The 22,591-nt window shown below is 43.8% G+C and overlaps 2 protein-coding genes across 5 annotated transcripts in view; one reads left to right on the forward strand and one right to left on the reverse strand.

The window, feature by feature from the left end:
- Nucleotides 1-575: 575 nt before the first annotated feature.
- On the reverse strand, nt 576-9,307 carry DTX3L (deltex E3 ubiquitin ligase 3L). Of its 2 annotated transcripts, none has more exons than XM_030330396.2 (5): nt 9,037-9,307; nt 7,284-7,489; nt 3,688-5,226; nt 3,058-3,275; nt 576-767 (listed from the first exon to the last, which is right to left on the reverse strand). In XM_030330396.2, exons 1-5 carry the CDS (start codon nt 9,218-9,220, stop codon nt 698-700), a joined length of 2,217 nt encoding a protein of 738 aa, XP_030186256.1. In that variant the 5' UTR covers nt 9,221-9,307; the 3' UTR covers nt 576-697. The 2 variants fall into 2 exon arrangements, with proteins under 2 accessions (XP_030186256.1, XP_032450638.1); XM_032594747.1 differs by having other exon boundaries at nt 3,688-5,425; nt 9,037-9,305.
- Nucleotides 9,308-9,311: 4 nt separating this feature from the next.
- Nucleotides 9,312-22,591, forward strand: part of PARP9 (poly(ADP-ribose) polymerase family member 9) — a 36,241-nt gene continuing 22,961 nt past the window's right edge. The window contains exons 1-6 of one of the 3 annotated variants that reach the window (XM_030330394.2): nt 9,337-9,397; nt 9,744-9,922; nt 13,141-13,253; nt 14,206-14,239; nt 16,069-16,916; nt 21,185-21,412. In XM_030330394.2, coding sequence (XP_030186254.1) covers nt 13,230-13,253; nt 14,206-14,239; nt 16,069-16,916; nt 21,185-21,412 — 1,134 coding nt within the window. In that variant the 5' untranslated portion in view covers nt 9,337-9,397; nt 9,744-9,922; nt 13,141-13,229. Of the gene's footprint in view, nt 9,398-9,743; nt 9,923-13,140; nt 13,254-14,205; nt 14,240-16,068; nt 16,917-21,184; nt 21,413-22,591 lie in introns of all 3 variants that reach the window. The other 2 variants (XM_030330393.1, XM_030330395.1) reach the window with 2 other exon arrangements.

The following is a 22,591-nucleotide window of genomic DNA, read 5'->3' on the forward strand; positions in this document are numbered from 1 at the left end:
ATAGACTTATTCCTTTGTTGCCCAATCTCTGCTTCTGGCCACTTTTTTGGCCATGAGGGAGGGAAGAAAATGTGTGTCTCTAATTTTCCATAACCAAAGCACTTTCCTCTGCCACTCATACTAGGATTTTACTTTTAGGGTAAAGAGAAAACAAAAAAACCCCAAAAGGCTATGTCAGAGACAGCAGTAGAAAGAGGATCAATTGACAGCTACTATTTCAACTGAAGAACACAGATTATTTCAGACCCCCAGTACTCCACTCCCTACTCCCCAAAGAAGACACAAGAATGAGGCACAACACCTCTGCAGCAAAATCACATTGATTTTGGAGCTTTCTTTAATTTTTAATTTTTTTAATGTTTATTTTTGAGAGAGAAAGAAAGTACAGGGGAGGGACAGGGGTGGGGTGGAGAGGATCTGAAGTGGGCTCCATGCTGACAACAGAGAGCCCAGTGTGGGGCTGGAGCTCATGAACTGTGAGATCACAACCTGAGCAGAAGTTGGATGCTCAACCAACTGAGCCGCCCAGGCGCCCCTGGAACTTTTATCTTCCATAAAAAGTAACACTCCAGAAATGACAGACTAGTAGATTCTTACTTCTAAACAGACCACTTCTTGAGATGAAAAAAAATTTAAAGATGTTTCTTCAACTGTGTCTTTTGAAAGCTTGGCTCAAGACATCCTTCCAGCAGTTTTCTTACTCAATTCCTTTATCTTTCAGCTCTTGTTTAACACGTTTCAAATAACCAGGATCAGGGTAGCCAAACCTGCAGAAGGAAAAAGCCCTTTAGCTTCTTCACAAATGGTCTTAAGAAATCTGTACAGTAGATTCCTGGCATTAACATTCAGTGTTGCAAACATGAAAACAATCTTAAAGACAGATGACTTATAATCACTTGTAAGTGTGTAGAGGTGAGTCATTTAGCTGGTAAGTGAGCCTAGCTGTCTGCCCAGGATCTGCCTTCCAACAAGATGTTTTCATTTTCAGCTCATTGGTAAGCAGTCACTTTCCTAAAGTCATACTATACTATATTTTTATGGAGAATAATAATTTTCTACAGGAGAATTTTCAAATTTGGTAAATTTTCAAAAGTCTCAGGATGCATTCCTTTTTTTTAAAAGTTCTTTTTTATGTTTATTTTTGAGAGAGGGATAGAGTGTGAGTGGATGGGGGGGGCAGACACACACACACACACACACACACACACACACACACAGAATCCAAAGTAGGCTCCAGGCCCCAAGCTGCCAGCACAGAGCCCGATGCGGGGCTCGAACCCATGAGGAAACTGGACAGCTATATGGAAAAGAATAAAACTGGACCACTTTCTTACACCATACCCCAAAATCAATTCAAAATGGATTAAAGACCTAAACATAAGACTTGAAACCAAAAAATTCCTGAAAGAAAACATAGGTAGTAATCTCTTGGACGTTGGTCTTAGCAACTTTCTTCTGGATATGCTCAGGCAAGAGAAACAAAAGCAAAAATGAACTGTTGGGATTACAGCAAAATAAAGTTTTTGCAATAAAACAAAAAGGCAAAATACTGAATGGGAGATGATACTTGCAGATGATAAATCTGATAAGAGATTAACATCCAAAATACATAAAGAACTTATTACAATTCAACACCAAAAAACCCACACAAATAACCTGATTTAAAAATGGGCAGGGGACCTGAATACACATTTTTCCAGAGATATATAGATGGCCAACAGACACACAAAAAGGCACTTAACATCACTAATCATCAGGGAAATGCAAATCAAAACCACAGTGAAATATCACCTCACAGTTGTCAGAATGACTAGTATCTAAAAAAACAAGAAACAAAGTGTTGACAATGATGTACAAAAAAGGGAGCCCAACAGGTGGGAATGTGAACCAGTGCAGGCATGATGGAAAACAGTATGGAGGTTCCTCAAAAAGTCAAAAATAGAAATACCATATGATCCAGTAATTCCACTGCTGGGTATTTACCCAAAGAATACAAAAACATTAGTTTGAAAAGATATATGCACCCTATATTTATTGCAGCATTATTTATGATAGCCAAGATATGGAAGTGACCTAAGTATCTATAGATAAATGGGCAAAGAATATGTGATATGTATCTATATCTATCTATATGTATATACACTCTATAGCTATGTAATAGAATATTACTCAGCCATAAAAAAGGATGAAATCTGCGGCACCTGGGTGGCTCAGTTGGTTGAGCACCTGGCTTTGGCTCAGGTCATGATCTCACAGTTTGTGAGTTGAAGCCCCACATCGGGCTTGCTTATGTCAGCACACAGCCCTCTTTGATCCTCTCCCTCTCTCTTTGCCCCTCCCCCACTTGAGCTCTCTCTCTCTCTCTCTCTCAAAAATAAATAAATATTAAAAAATTTTTAAAAAAGGATGAAATCTTGCCATTTGCAACAACACAGATAGACCTAGAGATGATTATGCTGGGTGAAATAAGTTAGAGAAAGACAAATACGCCATATGACTTCACTTACACGTCGTATCTAAAATACAACACACACACACACACACACACACACACACAGAAACAGTGTCACAAATACAGAGAACAAATTGGTGGTTGCTGGAGTAAGGGAGGCTGCTGGTTGGGGGAGATAGGCAAAAGAGGTGAAAGGAACTAAAAGGTACAAACTTCCAATCGTAAAATAAACTAAGTCACAGGGATGAAAAAAATACAGGGAATATAGTCAGGATATTATAGATATTACGTCTATAATGTATATAATATACATTATATTATGTATATAATATATATATGTAATATAGTCAGAATATAATAACTTTGTATGGTGATAGTAACTAACTACACTTGTGGTAAGCACCACCTAATGTACACAATTGTGGAATCAACAGCTGCACACCTGAAACTAATATAACATTGTATATCAACTATACTTCAAAAAAAGACTTTATTGTATCCAATCCCACTGCTGTAAAGTCTCCTTATAGCCACATCCTCAAATTGCCGTATTTTATAACCTCTAAATCCTATTTAGCAATCATTATGTTTCAGAAGGTTCTCACTTTTGCGGGCCCCCAAAACGGGATGTTTTGTGGTGGATGTCATTCCATGTAATGACATCTGAGATTCCTAATACTCGAGACTCCCCCACCGTAAAAATCAGCTTTTGGTTAAAGGCCCTACGAAGCAGTCTCAAAACTTCGATTCCTTCCTCATTATTGGGCAGGTATGCTGTTCGTTGTACTCCAGAGTATGCCTTTCCTGGGTTTGGGTGCTTTTCCTGTATGAAGACAAGAAAATATCACCTGAAAACACTCCCATGTCTAAATTTTACTCTACAGATAGACATGCTCACTTGTAGATAAGGAAAATCAAAAACAAACAAAATATTAAAGGTTTGTGCATATTCCCAATAATTCATATTTCTCCTCTCTCCCTACATTCATGCTGGAAACACTATTCATCTTCTGATTTGCACCATTCTAACACATAATCACCACTCACTCTTTCTCTGCCTTAATAGACACAAAAGATACCTAAGTTATAAGCAAACATTGCTACCTTTATCACTATTTAAAGCCCTTGCATGAAAATAATACCCTGGGAAATCCAGTAATTGGCAAGAGAACAGTCTCTTGCTCTGTAATTCTAACATACTGGAAAGAAACCCATGTACCTCAAGAAACACTTACTGTTTGAATGCCTCCTTTCATGTTATAATTAATCACAATGGAGCCACAGGATTCATAACCTGGAAGTGAGTCTCCTAGGACAGTGACAGTCATGGTTCCCTCTGGCTGATTGCCTTTCTGGATACCATAGGAAGTCTGGCACACAGGACAGACCGGTTTATAGGACATGGCTTTGTTGATACAAGGGGAGCAGAATTCGTGCTTGCACTTGGGTAGCACTTCTTTGTTACTAATCATGTCCATGCAGATGCTACATATGTCCTCTTCCTTGTCCATGCCTGACGCCCCAGAACCGGCAGAGTGCTGGAATGTGGGTGAAGCTGTTTTTGAATCATTACTGTCAATGTCCATGGATGTTTCATGGTCCTCATTCCATTTGTCTCCAGCTAATGGGGACATCCCCACTTTTTTAAAGATACACTGCTTTGCCTTTGCAAGGTGATCTGGCAATCCAATCAAAGTCATTGACTCTTGATTCAGTACAAAGTGTACATTAGGATGCTGTTTCCTAAAGCCATCAGCAAACTTGGTCCCATGTAAGTGCATTCTCTCTTTGCCCAAAGGTTTCAGCGAAAGAACTTCTCTCATCACCTGACATGACACATGTTGATAGACATCAATGAAACTTGCATAAGCATGGGCAGACAGATCTAATTCCTTGTCCTTAGGTTCAAATAGGATGCAGGTTTTCTCAGTGTTTCCTGAAACCTTACATTGAGTGTCATACTTTTTTTCTATCTTTGGTATCTCCTGGAGTATTTCAGCTTCTAAAAGCTTATACTGAAAAGTATCAACTTCAATTCCATTCATCATGCATCTGGGAGTTGATATTTTCACAGGTCCCATGACAAGACTTTCAGAGTCTTTCAGAGCAAAAAAATATCTGGCAGCTGAAATGTCATCTTGGGTCCCAAGGAGAGTTAATTCTCCTCCTTTCTCCTTTATAAGGAGCTTTGTAAACCGATGATTCAATTCCTGTTTGATTTTATTTGCCTGCTTACTGTCTGCGAAAGCAACACATTGTTGCTCCAGAAGTCCTACAGTTTTCTGAAATTCACTGACAAAAAACTCCTGAGCTGCTCTGAGGTCACCTGGTTGATTCGAGGTGAAGTCTAAATAGACTATGTTCGAACTCTGCTGGGTTATTATTTTTACACCAAATCTGTTCTGTATTGAGTCCATTTTATCAGGATAGATTAATTGGAAGTATTCAAAGAAAGGCAAGGGAATTTCAAAATGGCCACTTTTTTCTTCTGCCCTGTTTTTTGGTTCAGGGGAATAAGGGCAGCCGTTCTGGTGCTGATGGACTGGCTCCTTCTCTGTTGTCAAAGAGGAAGATTCATGTTTCTGCCCCCTTTCCCGGAGTTGCTTATTCAAGAAGTTATGTATTTTTTCAATATCTCCGAAGGTACCACACACCTTCTCAATTCCATTGTGCCCTTCCATCTTTTTGATGTTGGGGCAGATGGTGGTTATGTGTTCCCTCTGCTCTTTAGAGAAGAGGTCACAGTTCAGGTCAGCTGTGACACTAAGAAAGATCTGAAATTTTAAAAGGAACAAACAAAATCTCTCAGACATCAGCTCAACAGTCTCCTGTCAGGACAGTGTCTAGAGACCAGACAAATAGCCATTATGTCTTTCCTTAGCAGAGAGGGTGACTTCTTTCAAACCCTTTTTGCGGAGGATGCCGTATGCTACAGCCCAGAGGTTCTCAGCTCTGTCTGCACATTAGAATCACCTGGGGAATGAAAACAAAGCAAAAGAAAAACAAACAAACAAACAAACAAACAAACAAACAAACAAAAAAGCCAAGGACCAGGTCCATCTCCAGAGAGTCTGATGTAACTGTAGAGCCTGGGCACGAGGCGTATTTAACAAGTGACGTGGACAAGAATTCTGGATTCTAGAGCCTCCCACTCTCTCCGCTATTGGGGAATGGAGTGAAGGGAAGGTACTTCTGCTCTCGGGCCAGCAGCTGTGGTTCTCACAAGAGTCTGTGAGCTTGGAAGGGAGTCATAAATCTGAAAAGGATGTTTTTTCCTATTCTTTTTTTTCCTATTCAGTTTTTTCACTTCTTCAATTCCCCTCCTTTTTAAAAACAGAAACAAAAACAAAAATTAAACACCTAACTGCATGCAGTATTGCTGGGCCCTCTAAATCCTGTCCTTTGAGAAGCTCTAATATAGGACAAAAAAACAGCAGTTAAGCTAAAAAGGACAGAGGCAAATTGAATGTAATCGAAAAGCCAGATTTCTATGATCTGCTCCCCTCAAGGTTTTTGCATGTGCTATTTCCTCCACATGTAACGTCCTTCCTCCAGATCTTCTTTCAAATGTTTCTCTGAATGCGGCCACTTCTTACACCTCCATCAGGACCACCCAGACTCCAAGCCACTGTCATCTTGCTCCCGGCCTGCTGCAAGCCCTCCTAACTGGGCTCTCACCTCCTGCCTCTGCTCTGGCCCCTTCTGAGGACACTCAGTCCTCCACACAGCAACCGTTACATTACATTTAGAAATGTAAATCAGGGGGCGCCTGGGTGGCGCAGTTGGTTAGGCGTCCGACTTCAGCCAGGTCACGATCTCGCGGTCCGTGAGTTCGAGCCCCGCGTCGGGCTCTGGGCTGATGGCTCAGAGCCTGGAGCCTGTTTCCGATTCTGTGTCTCCCTCTCTCTCTGCCCCTCCCCCGTTCATGCTCTGTCTCTCTCTGTCCCAAAAATAAATAAACGTTGAAAAAAAAATTAAAAAAAAATTAAAAAAAAAAAAAAAGAAATGTAAATCAGATCACCCTACTCCCCTGGTTCAAAATGATTGATCAGATGAATCCCCTAATATTGAAGTTAAAATCCAAAGTCCCTACCTTCATCCCCCCAAAACCTGACTTCTGGCTATTTCTCCAAATTCCTTTCCTGTCACTCTCTTCCTTGCCCACTGCCTTTTAGTCACACCTGTCTCCCTCCTTGAAGCCTTGGGGTTGAGGATAGAAGCTCCTGTCTCAGTGCCTTTGCACTTGTGCTTCCCTCTGCCTCAGACATTCTTACCTCACTTAGTTAGCTCCCTTACTTCATTCATGTCTCTACTCAGACACTATCTCATTTGAGAGGTTTTTTCCTGATATCTTATTTACAACAGTGGTCTCCAGATCCTGTGACAGTGCCTGGCACACAGCAGGCAGTTGATATTGATTGGTTGAATGACTGCATGGCTGGCTCCTTCTCATCACTCAAGTCTCAGGCCAAACGTCATCTCCTCAGAGAAACTGTCTCTGACTTCTGGTCAGAAGCAGCACCACTCCCTTCCCCTTCCTCACCCTGGCCCTGTCACCCTCTAAGGCAAAACCCTATTATATTTTCTTCATAGCACATATCACTGCCTGAAATTATTTTACTTATCTTGTTTACTTGCTTCTTGTCTTTCTATGTACCTCCCCACCCAGCAGGGACCTTGTCTATTGTGCTCACTTCTATGCCCCAAGGCCTAAAAGAGTACCCGCCTCCAAGTAAGTCTTCAGCAAGTGGTGGTTGGATCAATAATGAAAGATATGGTGAATGGAGAAGAAGGTGCAGGAACATACCCACCTCCTTCTTTCAGTCCTCACCTTTTGGACACAGGAATCCACGGCATTAGGAATATGTTCTTTGTTTGGATGCCTTTCACCAGAAGCATCTTGTGACTGTGCCAGCGAAGATGTTCTGGGTCTTGCATTCTTCTCTGTTGGATTCTCAGTGGGCTCCAGAAAAACAGTCACAAGTTTGTTGTCAATGATAATTTGATGCTTTTCTTTCTTCAAAACTCTCTCTTTAGCTTCAATGGAAACATTTAACACATACATACACATGGGAAAGGCTTCAAATAAACCTCTTATTCGCGCATCTGTACCCTGCCCCAGCAGCTTCCCAGGAAGGCTGCTCCCTGCATCCTGGAATGGTGGACTGATGACAGGGCATCTGTGCAGGAGCTATTCAAACTCTAACGGGGGCAGCTGTAGAAATGAAAGCTCATGATAATGGAATACAGTCTACTCTTTAAAAGTCGCGTTTCTGAAAATGTCTCCAACTTCCCATTTTAATGATATGGAATAATATTCATTATATAAAGTTAAGTGAAAAGAGCAAGAATCAAAAATAGAATTCCTAAATGACAAGAGTTTACAGGTATCTAGGGGAGGGAAAGGTGTTCTTCCCAGAGCTAAGAAATTTGAGTCAGGATGAGGATACTGGAAAGCATCAACTTTAAAATGCAGTCTGATCAGGGGCCCCTGGGTGGTTTACTTGGTTAAGCATCTGACTCTTGGTTTTGGCTCATGTCATGATCTCACGGTTTTGTGAGTTCGAGCCCTACATCGGGATCTGTGCTGACAGCACGGAGCCTGCTTGGGATTCTCTCTCTCCCCTTCCTCTGCCCCTCCCTCTGCCCCTCTCCTGCTCATGTTGTCTCTGTCTCTCTCATAAATTAATTGATTAATTAAAAAAAATGCGGTCAGATCAGATCACCAACCAACTGGGCACTACTGGGCTCTTGTCTCCCTGTTGGGTTGCATCTTTGGGCAGCAAGAGGCCCTCCCCCACCATTCCTCTCCCCACCAGACAGTGTGTAGCAAGCAAAACGGAGTCTCTTATGTCAAACAGGGGCCTGGGTCAAGCAATGACACAAGTAGTTAAAGGTACTGCAGCTAAGAGACATCGCTGGGCCCAGCATCAGCTGACACCCCAGAACTGATAACAAGCAGAAGCAGAGGAGGTCGGCAGGGGCCCAAGACCAATTAAATCCCTTTAAAAAGCAGGAGGGGATTTTTGCAGCAAACTGTCAGACTCTTCAGACATGACCTCTCTATGTCGGACCACTTAAAAAAAGGCAGCTGCAGAGGAAGGTCCTGCCCGACTGATCTACGAAGAGAGCTGAGATCCTTCACCGCTTGAAAATAATAAGCAGTAAGTGCTGAGAGCTGACCCCAACGAGAGAGAGGCCTTATCTCAACTGCGCGCTCACAGACTGATTTCACCTTTGGTTCGTTAACTTCCTACACCCTTCTGTTACTTTGTTGTGTGGCTCGTCTTCTGTCCCGTTCCGTGTGCTGTGTAGGAAGTGAAGTTTAAATCACATGGTGAAATGTCACTGAGTGTGGAATCCTGAACCTGCTTTATAATTGTGGTCAACTTTGCTATATATATATGCCGAATAAAGCTGACCCTTTGTGGAAAGACACAATTCCTGTGTGCACCTTCACCCCGAGCTCACGACCCGGTGCTGTGCTTTCTCCCGCCCTCTGTCTCCTACGTCACCTTGACCTGGGTCTGCTTGGAATCCCTCAGGGCCGGGTCCCTTTGCACCCGCAGCGGCCCGCTGCTCACCTTCCCTTTCCATGAACGTCACCTGGAAGGTGACCTGGTCCCTGGGGTCGAGGGGCTGGACGGTGCACTCCCCGCCGCCAGAGTTCTGGCTCTGGAAGTAGATTCCCAGCTTCAAGCGTGTTCGGGGGCTGGACTCGGACACCCGCACCAGCAGCGGGGACGGAGAACGGAGGGTCGAGGCCATGGCTCTCGGCGTCGTCGGGCTCCGGGGGTGCGTCTAGGCCCGGGCGCGAGTGCGCCGCGCCCAGCCGCCCTGGGCCGCAAAGTTTCAGTTTCGCTTTTCCGGAAATCCCTCCCCGTTTCTGCAGAGTCGTTCCCCCTCCTCTCTGGGCCGCCCTCCCTGCTGTGGCCCGCCCGCCGGGTGAGTAGGTCCAAGTCCCCCAGCCCCTGACCCGCCGCCGGCCTGGGGTCGGGGGGGCGCTGCCGCTTCTCTCCTGCGGGCTCGGGCGAGGTGGGGGTGGGGGTTCCCAGGGCCCTGCGTCCCCTTGTGAGGATGGGGACCGCGCAGGGCTCTACGTCAAACTAAGTTTCTCCTGTGTTTATGATTCCTTTTATTAACTCTTCTTGTTGTTACTATTATTTGCGGCTAAAATGTAATTCACATTGTGAATTCGGGTAAAACGTACCTACATTTCTTTTAAAATTTGAATTTGTTTACCTGCATTATGACATGTCAGCAGTTCTCTCCCTCCAACTCTATCCTTTAGAGTGGCCCTTGGGACTTTTGTACCCTGAGGCCTCGATTTGGCTAACAGTACCGACCTGGGTAACGTCCTGTCCTGCGTACCAGGCAATAAAGATAAGAGCAGAGGCCCTGACCTCAGGGGCTGGGAAAGGAAGGTGGACTTGTGAATAAAGAAGCAAAATCTTTTGGAGGCCTCCAAGAGTAAGTTGGAAGCAGAATCTTAAGAGTGAGGGGTGGGGAGCATCTGAGGCACTAGGATCCCTGGGTCTGAAGCACAGAGGGAGGGGCACTTAGTCTTGGAGGAGGTGAGATGGGACAGAGGAAGTGTCTGGGTCAATGCCGACCAATAGAAATAGGATAGGAGGTGTGTAGGTAATTTTAAGTTTTTTAGTACCCATATTTTTAAAAGTATATGCTCATTGATCAGTTAACACCTGTGTCAATTGACCTCAGTACAAAGTTGTTCTTTACAGCCTTTATTACAATAGCAGAAGATTGGGAACTCCTTAACTATCCATAAATAGGGAGACCTAGAAGTTTAATAGCTTATAGTGCATCTATACAATAGAATGTAAAAAGCAGCAAAAAGAATGAAGAAACCCTTTATGTGGTAACATGGAAAGATCTCAAAGATACATGACATGAAAAAGGCAAAATGCAGAAGAGTGTGTAAAAGATGCTACCTTGTGTGTAAAAATGCCTCTGAAAGGATCCAGGACAAGCTAATAACATTGATTGCATCTGGGAAGGAAGCTTAGGGGTACAGGAGGGAGACTTTTAAATTTGTTGTAAATGTGAACCAGTAAATATTATACCTGCTCAAACAATAAAATGTAAACTTGAATACATTTCAATCTTTATTTTCTTTAAGGTTATTTATTTATTTTGAGAGAGAGAGAGTGCACGCGCATGCACAGGAGGGAGAGAATTGCAAGCAGGCTCTGTGCTGACAGCACAGAGCTTGATGTGGGGCTTGAACTCACGAACTGTGAGATCATGACCTGAGCTGATACCATGAGTTGGATGCTTAAAGCTTAACTGACTGAGCCACCCAGGAGCCCCTACATTTCAATCTTTAAAAAGAATGTATTGCCTCAAAGCAACAGGCTCTGAGGCCCTGAAATGAAATTTTGTCAGTGGGCAAGGAGAGTAGGGGCAAATGTGAAAGTAATTTAGGTGGTCAGGACCCAGTGATGGGTTGAATATGGCACAATGGAGAAGATTCTAGATTTCTGATTTGAGTGGGAAAATGGTATATCACTTACTGTACTGTGGAATCCAGGAGATAATGTGTGGATTTTGGAGGGGCTGGTGAGAACAGTAGGGGTTAGGGAGTAGGGAGGGAGAGATTATGGGTCCAGTTTTGCAGAGGCTGTGTGTGAGGGGACTATGGGACATCCAGGTGAAGTTGAAAATTGAGGATCAGGAGAAGCATAGCCTAGAGATAGGTATGGAAGTCATATTTGTGACTGGTGAGTTGGAGCCTTGAGAGTGGATGAGATCACCCTTGGAGAGTGGGTCGAATGAGCTGAGAAGCACCGGTCAGACAGATTTCTGGGTCATTCAATTAAGGAGTAGACCATGGAAGTGAATCCAGGCAAAAGGCCTGTAAAGGCAAGGTGAGAGGTAACAAAAGAACCCAGGGAAGTTGGCATAGGAGAAGCCAAGAAGGCAGAGTTTCAGGAATCAAAGAATGAAATGCTATAGAGAACCGTCAAGTAAAGATTAAAACAAAAGATAGACTGCTGAGATTAACCATGTGGAGCAGTGCTGGGGTGAGATGGAGAGCCACACTACAGTGTGCTGAGCGTGCAGATGGACAAGAGGAGAGTCAGCTCCTTCATACTACCCATGGAGAGAAAGAATAGGAACCACTGATGGAAAATCGGGAAGGCATTTGTTCTTACTGTTGTTTTTAAATTGGAAGAGACTGAATGGGGCAATATGTTCCTTGTTTCTAATTTCTTTGGGCTTAAGTGAACCCCACTCCCACTGCCAAGTCTATCCCTAGGTCTTCAAGGAAAATCCCTAGATCTGAAGGAAAAACAAGTACAACAGCATCTAAAGCAAAAGCCCACTGGAAGCCCATAGCCAAGCAGACACTGAAGCCATCCTTCTTTTGTGAAAACAGCAGTGCCCTCTAAAGGCAGAAATGTATCTTGTCGTTGCATTTTGGGATTCTATTGGACTTGCTGCTTTTCCTGATTCTTAAGAATGATTAGTGCTCTGGGGGGGGGGGGGGGCGCCTGGGTGGCTCAGTTGGTTAAGCATCCAACTTCCACTCAGGTCATGCTCTCATGGTTTGTAAGTTTGAGCCCCACGTTGGGCTGTGTGCTGACAGCTCAGAGCCTGGAGCCTGCTTCGGATTCTGTGTCTTCCTCTCTCTCTCTGTCCCTCGCCTGGCTCATGCTCTCTCGCTCTCTCACTCTCATAAATAAATCAGTAAATCAATAAATCAATAAAAGAATGATAGTGCCGTACTGCTGTCGATAGTGCAACAAAAGTTTTCTGCAACAGAGGCATTAGAAATCATTTCAGAGGCCTGAAGGCAACTATGTGGGCAACAAAGGTGAGCAACTGTATCTTCAAGCATTGCCATCATCATTCTCCTAAAACTTGCCAGTCTTTAATTCCTCCCTATTAGAGGGACAATTTTTAAGATACATTTTTTGAGAGTTTCTGATTTTTATCCAGAATATCCCCCCCCCCTTTTTTTTAAGTCTTACTTGTTTTGAGAGAGACCACAAGTGGGTGAGGGGCAGAGAGTGAGAGAATCCCAGGCAGGCTCCATCCTGCCAGCACAGAGACCAAGGCAGGGCTCAATCCCACGACTGTGAGATCATGACCTGAGCCAAAATCCAAGAGTCAGCCAGCCGCTCATCTGAATGAGTCACCCAGGCGCCCCTGACATTCCGCTTTGTACTTTGATCAAGGATATTTATCACAAACTTAGTAACACACACTCTTCACTGGCACAAGCACAATTTCTTCTTTCTTCAGATACCCTTCAGGCGTCTTCATGCACTCGTAAGTCCGGTTTTTCCTCATTTTTTTTTCTTTTGAGTGCAGTGCTCAATCCTACCTCTTGGTTTCATCCTCCTCTCCTAGATATGTAAAAGCTTGCTCCATGTTTCAAGGCCTGGCTCTGCCCTTGCCTCTTCCCATAAAGGTTTCCCTGCTGTTGTCCACATAGCTCTTTTCTTTCTCTGAACTACGGGGAAGGTTTCAACTGGAACCTCTCTGTGAAGGATAGAAGGCGAACAGCAACAACAGCAGCAAAAACAATGTGTGCTTCTTCACCAATGAAATTAAAAACTACTCAAGATCAGAAATCATATTTAGTCTTCCTATGGTGTATTTTTACCAAATTCCCTGAGAAACTAGTCCATGCTTATTTCATCGTTTCTATTCATTCCTAGAAGCAGGCAACCATATTTGGGAATGACAAGTTTATGCTTGGAAACACAAAACAGAGTATAAACGGTTAAAGATCCCAGGGGCCTAGAGGATGGACTTTTCCAAGGTAGAAAGTGTAAGTATCTACACATGATGAACTTTGATCAGCACATGAATAGTTTTTCCTGTAACAGAATCCTGGGGTCTTTAGTTCTACTTGGCATTCTTCTTTGGTTTTAATAGCCCAATGAAAGTTTTTACCTTGCACCATGTGAGAGATGGGCAATCAAGAATGTGCTAATGTAAGCAACAGAGTCAACACGAGAATGGGCGTGGTTTGCTTGTTTGTTTGTTTGTTTGCTTTTTAGACAAACGGAGCTCAACGGGGCTTGAACTCCTGACTCTGAGTTCAAGACCTGAGCTGAGATCAAGAGTCAGACACTTAACCCACTGAGCCACCCAGGTGCCCCAAGGATGGGTGATTTTTAAAAAAATGTCATCTCGGTATCGTTTTGATTCTATCTACTCATTCAGCAATTCTGCCTTTGCAGGATGAGTTGGGGAAGATAGGAGAGGACTGAAAATCAGAGAATAGAGAAAAGGCACCTCATGTGTTTAAACTGAAAATTCTATGTTCAGGCTTGTGTCCTGAAATAAACCATTGAAAGTAGGTTCTTACTAGTAGATGGGGAGGTGTAGCTGATGAGGTTCATGTGCCCATGTCTCCTGTTTTGTCTAGTGAAACCCCGAAAACCTTTGGAGATTGGAGGCCTCTCTGGGAGTTTGGGGTCATTTTGGTTTGTGACCTTTGGACCTTTTCATGTGCTAATCTCCAACCCTTCATCTCACCCTGAATTAGAAGTTCATTGGCCTTCAGGGAAGTAGGGTAGGGTCAGTGTTTGCTGGGACATTTAGTATTTCAAGTATGTCAGGTACACAGATTAAACAAACACGCGTTCCCCTTCCCCCTCAAACTTAGTGCTTTTTGTGGGGTTTTTGTTGCTATGTATTTATTAGGCTGTAATTGTTATCAGTAATTCTGTAGTCGTTCATTTGCAATTTTTTAAAAACCATTTTATTTATCACAGGGTCCTGGAGCAGTGGCTTACAGTGAGAAATCAGGTAGGATCACCTCACTCTTGTTTCGGCGGATCTCTGCTTAGGCCTTTCCTCCTTGGAGAAAGGGGAATCTAGAAGCAGAATGTGTCCTCCCTCCCCAGGTGCTCAGGTGTGAGAGGACATCATGGTGACCCAGCACATTCCTCAGAAGGGAGACTGCTTCAGGGGCAGTGTGACACCAGCAGGCGTATTCTCTTAGTGCTCCCATTGATCTTTTGCTTTGCCCACCAGATGTGAGACTCTTCTGACCACAGCCCCAGAGCTGATATTGGCCAGAAGTGACCCACTGATTGTCCTTGTGCTTAGCAAGTTGTATGAGCCGAATGGAACCTGCCTAATCACAGGAGTGGCCCACGTGAGATTTTTGACCAAAGCACAGGCCAACTTGATTTGACTATTCATATGCTGCCACCAGAGACTGAGGCCACCAGAGATCTTTCTAGGTGGCTCAGATTAAAAATGGGAGTTGAAGTAAAATGTAATTACTTACTATTTTATCTGTTTTGTGACACACATTTTTTCACATCTCTGAAATAGGGTTACTCCCTAACGGTCCGTAGAGTGCCTTGGCTTAACTGGCATCGTTGTTTCCTCTCTCAGTGGCATGTGATAATGATGGCTTAGGCTTCATGAAATACAGTGTCACAGGTTGGTTTCTCCAGGAAGCAGAGACTGAGATGGAGTTAGGGGTACACAAGGTTTATTGTGAAAGGAAAAGAAAAGAAACCAGACTGGGTGGTGGAGACTATGATGAAAACCTGGCAGAGCTCTGCCAGCCTGAAAGTACCCATTACAGAAGCCCTATGTTGAACGTGAATGACCGGGCTCAGCCGTTGATGGGTGCCACCCTGAGGATGCTGTGACCTTGGCTGGAAAGCTGACATGGACCCTGAGGGACGACTAACAACTGGAAGCTGTTACCTTACCCTATTCCTCCCTTCATAACTGCATTGAAGTTTGGGGGAGGGGGGGTCCGAGCAGCACATCTTATCTGCCACATACAATAAAAATACTTCTTAGGTTTAATTCCACCAGAATTGTGCCATGAAAGTAGAGTATGATGAAGAATCATTTACTGTAGCACTATCAGTGCTCCACACACTTGCTGGACCGTGCCCCCACAGAAGCATTCTCAACCGGTGACTGATGGAAGTTGAATAAATATCAGGTTTTACCCCTCTGGTGGTAGAACTGAGACACCTGATCTGCACTGCCCCCTAGTGAAGTGAAACTTCATTTGCTTTGTAACACACCCTGTATTCATTTCCTTCCTTGCAGGTCTTACTTCCTTTTCACTCCGCCCTCTTCATCCTCACCCACCCCTGGTGTTTTCTAGGGTCACCTCCCGAATAAACTTACACTCAAATCCTTATTTCAGAGCCTGCTTTAAAAGAACCCAAACTGAGACACTGACAAAAGCAAACAAGTTAGGAATAAAGCCTCCATATATATTTGACTCATAATTAGGTCCTTTCCCATACATAGGCCTTAAGCATGGGTTCCCAGAATCACCGTATTTACATAGATTTTAAGAATTCGGGAGTCCCCATACACATAGTTTTCTCACCACCATCACTGTAACATACCATTTACTGAGTACTTACTGTGTGCCAGACACAAAACTAAGCACTTTATAGGTGACCTCTCATGAACAACTCTTGTATATCCGTGGCCTAGTTACATGTCTGGTTGAAAAGGAGAACCAGGAAGGGGGCGAGAGGAAGTTCATCTCTTTTGCACGTGGGAAGCTCAGTGTCCTGGTGTGAAATGGAATTACATCCTTTGCAAAGGAACCCTTGCTCATTTATTTTTTATTTTCTCTCCTTTTCCAGAGACTGCCACTCTTGAAGAAGGCTATGGTTGGCAAATTCCCATTGATCACAATGCCTTCACAATTTTAAAAAATAATGAGAGTCAGCTGTGTGAAGTCCTTCAGAATAAATTTGACTGTATCTGTACCCTCATCTCTCCATCCCCAGAAGGTAACAGTGAGTCTCTGCAAGTCTTCAGACAAATGCTCATTCCTGGGTTGGAGTTATCTGTTTGGAGGGATGACCTCACCAGACACACTGTTGATGCTGTGGTGAACGCAGCCAATGAAGAACTTATTCACGCGGGAGGCCTGGCCCAGGCCCTGGTGAATGCTGGAGGCCCTGAAATCCAAGAGGAGAGCCGAAGGTTTATTTCCAGATTTGGTAAAATACCAACTGGTAACATAGTTATCACAAGAGCAGGGAGGCTTCCCTGCAAGTTAATTATCCATGCTGTTGGGCCCCGGTGGGTGGCAAAAGATCGTCAGAGATGTATCTGTAAGCTGCAGAAGGCCATTAGAAATATTCTGAATTATGTCACCCTTACCGAGTCAGACGTTGAGACAGTAGCGATTCCAGCCCTGAGCTCTGGGATTTTCCAGTTCCCTCTGGACTTGTGTACACAGACCATTGTGGAAACTATCAGTTTTTATTTCCAAAGGAAGCAACTGGCTGGTAATTTGAAAGAAATTCACCTGGTAAGCAATGAGTACCCTACTGTTGTTGCCTTTAAAAATGCTTCAGAAGTAATCCTAGGGGTGAACAAGCCAGGATCCCGGGTGAATCAAGAAGCCACCCCACCTGTCAACACGATTATTGTAAACAATTTGACTCTCCAGATTGTCCAGGGCTACATTGAACAGCAGGAGGTAAGTCTTTGTTTCTGATCTCTTGCCCTGCCAAAGGAGATCCCTGATTACCTACCAAGTATTTTTTTTTAATGTTTGTTTACTTAGTTTGAGAGAGAGACAGGCAGGTATGGGGAGGACAAATGGGAGAGGGGCAGAGAGAGTGAGAGAGAGAATCCTGAGCAGCCTCTGCACTGTCAGTGTGGAGCCTGACTTGGGCTCAAATTCATGGGCTATGAGTTCATGGCCTAAGCCCAAATTGAGAGTTGGACACTTAACCAAATGAACCACTCAGGTATTTTTCTTAATACATACTATTTCAGATGCTGTTTAGAAAGCATCTTGTTAAGGCTAAGAGTATGAACTTCAAAGACAGTCCCTCTGGATTTGAATGCCAGCTGTGCCATTTGCTAACTGGGTGATCTGAATCGAGTTCATTTATCTTTTGGCCCTGGGTCTCCTCACCTGTAAAATGAGAATAATCATAGCACTTATATCTTAGAGCATGAATCAATACACATAAAATGTTTAGAATAGAGCTTGGCACATGATAACTATGATTATTATTGTCATTATTCTTAGGTAGCATGAGGAAATAGAACAATCTTTGATTCCAAGGAACTTGAAATCTATTATACTTTTTTTTTTTTTTTTTTTTTGGGACAGAGAGAGACAGAGCATGAACGGGGGAGGGGCAGAGAGAGAGGGAGACACAGAATCGGAAACAGGCTCCAGGCTCTGGGCCATCAGCCCAGAGCCCGACGCGGGGCTCGAACTCACGGACCGCGAGATCGTGACCTGGCTGATGTCGGACGCTTAACCGACTGCGCCACCCAGGCGCCCCGAAATCTATTATACTTTTAAAAAATGTTTATTTATTTATTTTGAGGGGGAGAGAGTGTGAGTGGGGAAGGGGCAGAGAGAGAGGGAGAGAGAGAATCATAAGCAGGCTCCACACTTAGCACAGAGCCTGATGTGGGGGTCAATCTCACGACCGTGAGATCAGGACCTGAACGCATATCGAGAGTCAGATGCTTAACAGACTGAGTCACCCAGGCACCCCTATTATCCTCTTTTTATCTAAGAAAAAAATTCTCTATTTTAAAAATCCCATTGGGGAAACAAACCATCTGAACATTTCTGAAGCAACCTATCACTATTAAACAAAAAAGTCTTGGGGCGCCTGGGTGGCGCAGTCGGTTAAGCGTCCGACTTCAGCCAGGTCACGATCTCGCGGTCCATGGGTTAGAGCCCCGCGTCAGGCTCTGGGCTGATGGCTCGGAGCCTGGAGCCTGTTTCCGATTTGTGTCTCCCTCTCTCTCTGCCCCTCCCCCGTTCATGCTCTGTCTCTCTCTGTCCCAAAAATAAATAAACATTGAAAAAAAAATTAAAAAAAAAAACAAAAAAGTCTTAATACAAAATAAATTCGCAGTATTTAAGAGTATGTAAATTTGTGACAAGAATGTAGTAGACCAAGAAAGATTACTTCAGGAGACATGGGTTTTGAATTTGATCTCAAGTTATGATGGGTATGAACTGATGAGAGTGGCAGCCTGGCTGCTTAGAATGACTTGATCAGAGAGACACAGAAGTGGTTGACAGACTGAAAATAATGGACTAGACAAGTCAGGACTGGTCAGGACCAGTCAGGAGATCTGGGTGAAGCTGTAAGTTGTATACTTAGTATACTGCTCTGTGTCAGGGGTTGTGGAGAATACAGAGGGTAACTTAGCATTTAGCCAGGGCTCATTGGGCACAAAAGTGAGGGCCCTGGCAAGGAGGAGAGAGAATCAGGGTAACCATGAACCTGGATATTTCTGGGTTAGTGAAGCTCCCCTGTTGGGCAGAGCACCTTAAGGATGGGGATCATGACTTGTTCATCTCTGTGGCCCCAGGGCCCAGTCTGGGCATGCATGCATGCATCTAGGTGTTCAGCAAATTATTGATGAAAAAGTTAAGGGGCAGCAGGGAAGAGGAAGAGAAAGAATATAAGGCTATATTCTTTTTATTTCTGACCAGTGATGTCACACTTAAGTTTCTCCTATGGCCACAATCAAATAGACTTAATCATAAGTGAGAAAATACCCCAAATCGCCAGCAAGACAATTAGAGAAGAAGACTGAGGGGACCCACCCCACAAGATGAAACATTTATTCAGTAAGTCATTAATATGCCACTTAAAGGGGCGCCTGGGTGGCGCAGTCGGTTAAGCGTCCGACTTCAGCCAGGTCACGATCTCGCGGTCCGTGAGCTCGAGCCCCGCGTCAGGCTCTGGGCTGATGGCTCAGAGCCTGGAGCCTGTTTCCGATTCTGTGTCTCCCTCTCTCTCTGCCCCTCCCCTGTTCATGCTCTGTCTCTCTCTGCCCCCCCCCCAAAAAAATAAATAAAAACGTTGAAAAAAAAATAAAAAAAAATATGCCACTTAAAAAAATTTTTTAAGTTTATTTATTTTGAGAGAGACAGAGACAGTGTGAGCAGGGGAGGGGCAGAGAGCATGAGGGGGAGAGAGAGAGAGAAACCCAAGCAGGCTCCGATTATCATGCAGAGCCTGATGCAGGGCTTGAACTCACGAAACGGTGAGATCATGACCTGAACCGGAACTGAGAGTCACATGCCTAACCGACTGAGCCACCCAGGTGCCCCATTAATATGCCACTTTAAAATTAAAGTGGAGGGGCGCCTGGGTGGCTCAGTCGGTTAAGCGTTTGACTTCAGCTCAGGTCATGATCTCATGGTTCATGAGTTCAAGCCCTATGTCAGGCTCTGTGCTGACAGCTGGGAGCCTGGAGTCTGCTTCGGATTCTGTGTCTCCCTTGCTCTCTGCCTCTCCCCTGCTCACACTCTGTCTGTCTCTCTGTCTTTCACAAATAAATAAACATTAAAAAAAACTTTTTTTAAATTAAAGTGGAGATATCCTAGTTGAATAACTTACCCCTTTCAGTTTACTTTTATTTTTATAAAAGTAAAATTTTATTTTATTTACTTACTGCCAGCACCATTAAGGACCTTAAAATTAAAAAAAAATTTTTTTAATGTTTTATTTATTTTTTGAAAGAGAGAGACAGAGTATGAGTTGGGGAGGGGCAGAGAGAGAGAGAGGGAGACACAGAATCCGAAGCAGGCTCTAGGCTCTGAGCTGTCAGCACAGAGCCTAACTTGGGGCTCGAACCCACAAGCTGTGAGATCATGACCTGAGCCAAAGTCAGACGCTTAACTGACTGAGCCACCGAAGCGCCCCAAGAACTATAAAATTTTTAAAGGGTGCCAGTGCCCCCAGATTGGAAATTCCGATCGCACTTTCAAAGCGAAGCATTCATTAACATCCATGAAAAGTACCTGGGTTGCCTGCAAAGGGGGCCAAAGCCGTCAGGATGATTTAGGAGGATTTGAGCATGAGGGGAAATAAGGCCACCACCCCCTGTCACACAGCTCTCAGGACTGCCTAGGAGGTGATTTTACTGAAAATACAGCCCATGTGTATGTGCAGCTCATTGCTGAAAGGACAGACAAAGAACTGGTAAGAGCAGTTGCCTGTAGGACAGGTGGGTGAGTGAGGCATCCAGGGAACCCAGCACGAGGGAGGCCTAGTTCCACTGAAGACTTTTTTCAACTCATTTGTACTTTCTTTAACCATGTACTGCTTACCTTAAAAATAAAAACATCAGGGGGCGTCTGGGTGGCTCAGTCAGTTAAGTGGCCAATTTGGGTTTAAATTATGATGTCACAGGTTTGTGAGTTCCAGCTTTGCTGCTAGCCTGGAGCCTGCTTCAGATTCTGTGTCTCCCTCTCTCTCTCTGCCCCTCCCTTACTCACACTCTGTCTCTCTCAAATAAATAAACATTAAAAAAATTTAAAAAATATAAATAAAAACATCAGGAGGTAGAAATTTGCTGAGAAATTTTATTTCCACTCTCTGTAAAACAAAACAGAATTCACACAAAAATAGTAAAATGGGGCAGGGAATGAAACCATTTCTTGATAAAGGTTAAAACAAATCGCAGGAGATGCTTAGAATCTTGGAATATAGGGGGTATAAGGCAGCAAGGAGCTGACAGATGTTTGCAATAAAAATTGTATCATTTATACATTTTACCTAATTTCTGAATTGGACAAATGGACTCATGGCAATCAAATGGTCATTCTTTGGACTTAAGAGTTTCTATCTACTGTCAAATGATATTTTGTGAATTTAGGGTCTTCAACAGTATTTTTAAAAGCTCCTCAGCAAAATAAAGATTTAAGAAAGAGTAATTTAACAAAGATTCCTGTCCATTTTTTTTTCTTTTCAGACAGATGTAATTGTTAATTCTGTAAATCCACTGTATGGTCTTAAGTTCGGACCTGTGTCGACATCAATTCTACAACAAGCAGGAGAAGAAATAGAATTGGAATTTAACCAAAAAATTACTGAGATACCTCAAGAGTCTCAGTTGGTACTGATCACAAAAGGATTTAAATTGTCCTGTCAATATGTATACCATGTGTTATGGCATTTAAGATACTCCAAACTGACAACAGTAAGTGCAAAATAAGTTTCTCTTTACATAGTTCCATAGTCTGTGTAGTCTTTCTGGATTTCCATCATGTCATTACATTTATGAAACGTTGTTAAGTGGGATAGTCCTCATTCTCTACCACCCTGAAATATGGAAAAGGTGTTGTCACAAGTTATCTTAAGAAGTTTAAGGGACGCCCGGGTGGCTCAGTTGGTTAAGCATCCGACTTTGGCTCAGGTCATGATCTCACGGTTCGTGGGTTCGGGCCCCACCTTGGACTCTGTGCTGACAGCTCAGAGCCTGGAGCCTGCTTTGGATTCTGTGTCTCCTTCTGTCTCTGCCCCTCCCCTGCTCATGCTCTGTCTCTCTGTCTCTGTCTCTCTCAAAAATAAATAAACATTAAAAAAATTAAAAGAAAAGAAGTTTAATTTAAAATATTACATAACCCATGTCTAGATTGTAAGTGAGCAAAGAGACATGGAAAGAGCAGGGCTCCCTCAGTCTACACACCCACTCACCTCACCACACCATGACCCTGTCGGCCTTTTCCTAAGAGGGCCTGGAATTCAGCCTCTCCATATTTCCCTCCATCTGTTAAATGCCAGAAGGATCTGGGATTTCCCTTCCAGCATTATTCCAGGTAAATCTATTACCTAAGGTATCTTCCCACCTATGCATGTGGTAGAGAGAGATTGGCTTTCTGGCCAGCTCTTCACCTGAGGCACATACAATGTACACATTAAAGAGTAGGGGGATGGGGTGCCTGGGTGGCTCAATTGGTTGAGCATCCAACTCTTTTTTTTTTTAATTAAAAAAAATTTTTTTTTAACATTTATTCATTTTTGAGAGACAGAGGGAGACAGAGTATGAGCAGGGAATGGACAGAGAGAGGGAGACACAGAATCCGAAGCAGGCTCTAGGCTCTGAGCTGTCAGCACAGAGCCCAGTGCAGGGCTGGACTCACGAACTGCGAGATCATGATCTGAGCCCAAGTCCGACGCTCAACTGACTGAGCCACCCAGGCACCCCAGAGCATCCAACTCTTGATTTCAGCCCAGGTCATGATCTCATGGTTTGTAGGTTTGAACCCCACATTGGGCTCTGTGCTGATAGTGTGGAACCTGCTTGGTATTCTTTCTCTCCATCTCTCTCTCTGCCCCTCCCCTGCTCTCTAAATAAATAAATAAATAAATAAATAAA

This window comes from Lynx canadensis, chromosome C2 (genome assembly GCF_007474595.2).
Source record: "Lynx canadensis isolate LIC74 chromosome C2, mLynCan4.pri.v2, whole genome shotgun sequence".
NCBI lineage: Eukaryota > Metazoa > Chordata > Mammalia > Carnivora > Felidae > Lynx > Lynx canadensis.